The sequence below is a fragment of the Otolemur garnettii genome, unplaced genomic scaffold (assembly GCF_000181295.1).
Source record: "Otolemur garnettii isolate 467f Iridium unplaced genomic scaffold, OtoGar3 scaffold00151, whole genome shotgun sequence".
Classification (NCBI taxonomy): domain Eukaryota; kingdom Metazoa; phylum Chordata; class Mammalia; order Primates; family Galagidae; genus Otolemur; species Otolemur garnettii.
The window spans coordinates 2,278,978-2,284,239 of record NW_003852546.1 but is presented as its reverse complement, the minus strand read 5'-3'; the positions used below and the strand labels follow the sequence as shown (position 1 = coordinate 2,284,239).

General features: G+C 37.4%; 1 protein-coding gene across 1 annotated transcript in view; it reads right to left on the bottom strand.

The window, feature by feature from the left end:
• The window catches only part of TERB1 (telomere repeat binding bouquet formation protein 1), a 54,141-nt gene that overhangs the window by 15,793 nt on the left and 33,086 nt on the right, over positions 1–5,262 (bottom strand). Inside the window, exons 10-12 of the mRNA XM_003799422.1 lie at positions 4,615–4,746; positions 2,258–2,383; positions 497–657 (exon numbers count right to left, since the gene is read on the bottom strand). Coding sequence (XP_003799470.1) covers positions 497–657; positions 2,258–2,383; positions 4,615–4,746 — 419 coding nt within the window. The remainder of the gene's footprint in view (positions 1–496; positions 658–2,257; positions 2,384–4,614; positions 4,747–5,262) is intronic.

Below are 5,262 nucleotides of genomic sequence, written 5' to 3'. Positions count from 1 at the left end.
AAATGCAATGTAACCTGGTTCTTTGTACCCTCAATGAATCCCCAACAATAAAAAAAAAATTATTTTGATTCCTCAAGTATTAATATGGAATTTTACATGTAAAGCAAATAATTTTTTAATTTTATTTATTTATTTTTGAGACTGAGTCTCATTATGTCACCCTCAGTAGAGTGATATGGCATCACAGCTCACAGCAACCTCAACTCTTGGGCTTAAGCAATTCTCTTGCCTCAACCTCCCAAGTAGCTGGGACTACAGGAGCCCACCACAATGCCTGGCTATTTTTTCTGTTGTTGCAGTTGTTTAGCTGGCCCGGGCTAGGTTCGAACCCGCCACCCTCAGTGTATGTGGCTGGAGCCATACCCACTGTGCTATAGGGGCTGAGCCAAAACCATTAAATTTTCTTTAAAACAACTTGGGAAGAAAGAAATTGTTACCCTCCGACCCTTGTTAAAGTTTTTGAAAAAGGTCTATATTTTGAAATAAAGAAGCCAACCTCATTCTCTTCTCTTTCAAGCTGTTCAATTCTGTGTAGAATTTCTTTTGCTTTCTTCCAGTGCTCTTCAAGTTTCTTTTCTTTCATATTCATATAATTTGATTGTTCTGTTTCATTTTCATCAAAAGAATAGTCTCCGAGACTTAGAGATAATTTCTCAGCTTTGTAATATGGGAAAAAAATAGTGATTTTATCAATTACTAGAATTTTTTTAACAATTTAAATAAATAAAACCTCATACTCTACCATACCCTTTGTTTAAATTTTGTCCATCTAGACAATCTTAACAACTTATCTGGTATGAAATAAATGGAAAGAGTGCTTGGCAGAGGCCCAGGAGCCAAATGTCACAAATTAGACTTTACTCTTCAGAGTTACAAGGAAAAGAGTACATGAAAATGTTATGACGAGCACATAACCACCATCTGGTAGGTAGTATATGGATACATGGATAATGGTTTTAAAGAAGTTTTTTAAAACAATGTTCATAAAGTAGTTCCTTCCTATAAACTTTTAAATCTTTTTCTTTTTTTTTTTTTTTTTTTTTTGAGACAGAGTCTTACTTGGTCACTCTTGTAGAGTGCCGTGGTATCTTAGCTCTCAGCAACTTTAAACTCTTGGGCTTAAGTGATAACTCTTGTCTCAGCCTTCCAAGTAGCTGGGATTACAGGTCCCTGCCACAAAGCCCGGCTATTTTTAGAGACAGGATCTTGCTCTGCCTCAGGCTGGTCTTGAACTTGTGAGCTCAAGCAATCTATCTTGCTTGGCTGCCTAAGTGCTCGGATTACAGGTGTGAGCCACTGCTCCTGGCCTTAAAATTTTCTTTTTAACATATTGTATCTGAAATTTTTCTTCCATAAAGACCAAAATCCTTATCATGGCCACTGCCCCTCTGTACACCAGCAACACTGGTCATTGATTCTTTAAATGCACCAGGCTCTCTCCTACCACAAGGTACCTCACCGTTCCTTATACCTGCAATACTTACCCATAACAAATTCCTTACTTTTCACCTAATTAATTCTAAACATTCAGATCTCAGCTCAAGAATCATTTTTTTCCAAAGCCTTTTCTGCTCCAGGTCTAGACCAGATTCCTTTGTTTTAGGCTCTCAAAGAGCCATGGTCCATCTCTTCATAACCCTTATGTCAATTTGTAATACACAGTCTCATATTTGAGATTATTCAATCATTGTCTATTTCTCTAATTAAAGTAAGCTCTATGAATGCACAGAATGTCTTTTTTTTTTAATCACTGTATCCCCAATGCCCAGCACAGTGGCTGGCACATAACGGAAACTCAAACATTTTTAAATAAATAAATGAGTATGGGTGGTGCCTGTGGCTCAAAAGGGTAGGGCACCAGCCCCATATGCTGGAGGTGGTGGGTTCAAACCCAGCCCTGGCCAGAAACTGCAAAAAAAAATAAAATAAAATAAATAAATATAAATAAATAAATGAGTATACTTTATATTGTGATTTAATAATAAATACCCTTAGTCCTCACATTTAAGTCCTACAAACTAAATTTGTCCACATGGCATAAAATAAGTGAATTATTTATACTACAGCTCTCTCCTTTATAGGTCTATATATGCTGAATATACCCTAGTTGTCGTGTCCCAATTATATACTCTGCTTTTCAAATGTAAGAGTAACTTGAGAATAACTTGAAAACTAAAAGGGATTGGCTCATGAAAGCAGATATAAGTTCCCTTTAGAAACTTTGGGTGATATATTCTTATAGTAACAGTACACTTACCAGCTCTTTGGCAGTTGTGAAGCACAAATATGGCAGCTTTGTTTAGTTCCTCATCCTGAGAATCAGTTAAAGCTTGTATCATGAGTGGAAGCCCATTGTATTTAAAAAGGTCATACTGATTTTCCTCTAGAAAACACAGCAAAAATTAAAGACAATAATTTTACCATAAACTCTGTATGAGGTCATAGGTAATTCTTCCTTGTGATAATTACAAACAGTTCAAATTTTTAAAAATAGAAAAAAAGAGCTGGGCACAGTGACTCATACCTAATCTTAGCACTTTGAGAGGCCAAGGCTGGACACTGCTTGAAGTCAAGTGTTTGACACCAGGCCAGGCAACACCGTAAGACCCAACCTCTAAAAAATTTAAAAACTGGCCAGGCACGGTGGCACATGCAGGTAGTCTCAGCTACTCAAGAGGCTGAAGTGGGAGGATTGTTTGAGCCAAGGAGTTTGAGGTTATAATGAACTATGATTGTACCACTGCACAACTGGGCAACATAGTGAGACTTGGTCCCCCAAAAGATAAATAAAACAACAAATAAAATTAGAGAAAGACATAGTTTCAAATTTATTTTCAAGGCCAGATGCAGTGGTACATGTTTATATTCTTAAGAGGCCAAGGCTTGAGGACAGAAGTTTAAGCTCAACCGGACCTACACCTAAGGTGGCAGGTTCGAATCCCCAGCCCGGACCTGCCAAAACAACAATGACGGCTGCAACCAAAAAATAGCCAGGCGTTGTGGCGGGCGCCTGTGGTCCCAGCTACTTGGGAGGCGGAGGCAGGAGACTTGCTTGAGCCCAGGAGTTGGAGGTTGCTGTGAACTGTAATGCCACGGCACTCTGCCCAGGGGGACAGCTTGAGGCTCTGTCTCAAAAAAAAAAAAAAAGACCAGCCTAGTTAACAAACGAGACACTATCATTACAAAAAATTTTAAAAATTAGCTGGGCTTGGTGGAGCTTACCTGTAGTCCTAGCTACTCAGGAGGCTAAAGCAGGAGGATTGCTTGAGGCCAGGAGTTTAAAGTTACAATGAGCTATGATTACACCACTGCACTCTAGTCTGGACAACAGAGTGAGATTGTCTCAAAAAAATACTGTGTTTCCCCGAAAATAAGACCTACCCCAAAAATAAGCCCTAGCAGGATTTCTATGCATTTGTTAAATATAAGCATTTGTTAATTATAACTCCGACAATAAGACCTAGTGATAGGCATGGCTATGCAGCGTATCTGCATAGCCACGCCATGCATTTCGGTGTGGAGCAGTAAGGAAGACTGGAACACCTTTTATCTGCCACAGCTCCTTTCTCTGAGCTATTCGCACTTGCGAGGGTGTGTGTGTAGTAACCATGGTCGCAGGCATCCTATTGCACATGTGCGAACGGTTAGGGGAAAGGAGTTCATGCATCACTACCACCAACCAACAAGGTTGGCTCCCCCTGTCAGGTTCCAGAAGAAGATGACTTAACTGTATTTGAATAAATGTAGATTGTTGTATTATACTTAATAAAAACAAGACATCCCCTGAAAATAAGCCCTAGTGTGTCTTCTTGAGAAAAAATAAATATAAGACAGTGTCTTATTTTTAGGGAAACACGGTACATATTGTCAGTGTAACAAATAATCCATTTGCTATAACAAAATACCTAAGTCTCATAAGTGATGGTTTCTGAAATACAGGCATAGAGTAGTATCATATCTCATAAGAGTAAACAAACTGCTCTCACTGTCAATCCTAAATTACACAGAGGATAAAAGAACAAATAGAGAAATAAACTAATGAAGGAAATAGAAAATGAGGGAAGGAAGACAGATGGAAGAAGCAAGAGAGAGCAAAGGAAGATAAATGGAAAAATGGAAGGGGAAGAGAGAGAAAGAGGAGGAAAAAGAAAGAAGAGAGAGAGTGAGGGGAGAGTGGAGAGCATGGAAAAAAGGAGTAGATTGGAAGAGGGAAAACTGGAGGAAAGTAGAGAGAAGGAAGAAGATGGAAGGGGAAGGAGAAAGAGAATATAGAGAGGAATGAGTAATAAGTACTTTCTGGTACAGAAATAAAGAACCTTTGAAGGTTTGCTATTGCAATAATATTGGTGGAAGATATTAAGGGGCTAAGGGCCTAAACTGGGAGGGCCGCACTAGAATTGGGAAAAAAAGGATGAGGGGTAAATAGAAGTAGAATCACAGGTCTTAGTAAATGACTGAATACAATGTGTGAAGGAGGATGAAGAACTAAAATGCCTGGTTTGGGGACTAAATGGAGAAAGACAATAATTTTAAGCTTTTCATATGACCTAGTAGGAGGTAACTTATTTCTACTCTACTGTTTTAATAAGCACACTAAATAAATCAAATACTTACCACAATCCTCTGTGCAATGACCAAGAGTAAGTATGATGCTGAATTTTTCTCCTGAATCCAGACTTTCATGCAGCAGTAATGTCAGAAGTTTCGGAACAATCTGGTACTTGAATAGTACTATCCCAAAAGTAGCTATTAGTATAAAATAGAAAAATAAAAAAAGATACTAAGTACAAATTTATAACTAAAAAAGATATGCATGCTGTATATTTTTCAGAGCTTATCCAGGAAAAAAGATATGTCTATAAAGAACATCTAATATACACATATCATAACATCTAATATATGTGTATATGTAAATATAAATAAATTCATTCACTGTGGCATATTATAACAGCTCTCATTACTTCTTCTTCCTATACTAAAATATTACTAAAACAAATTAAAAAAAAAAAAGATTTCTTCTTAATTGTTCTACATAATGTTGTGAATATGAATATTACCTTCTAAAAGCTGAATATGCTTACTCTCAACTTATTTACCTCTTCTTATCTAGATGGGACAGTAAAGGCTTTCCTATGAAATCAACTTCCGCCTGAGACTGAAATATATGTGTACTATTAACTGTCCATTGTTCTACTAATGTTAATGATGCAATGAAGTATATCTGACGCTTGACAAAGTCAAGAAGCCTATCGTTTTTTTTTT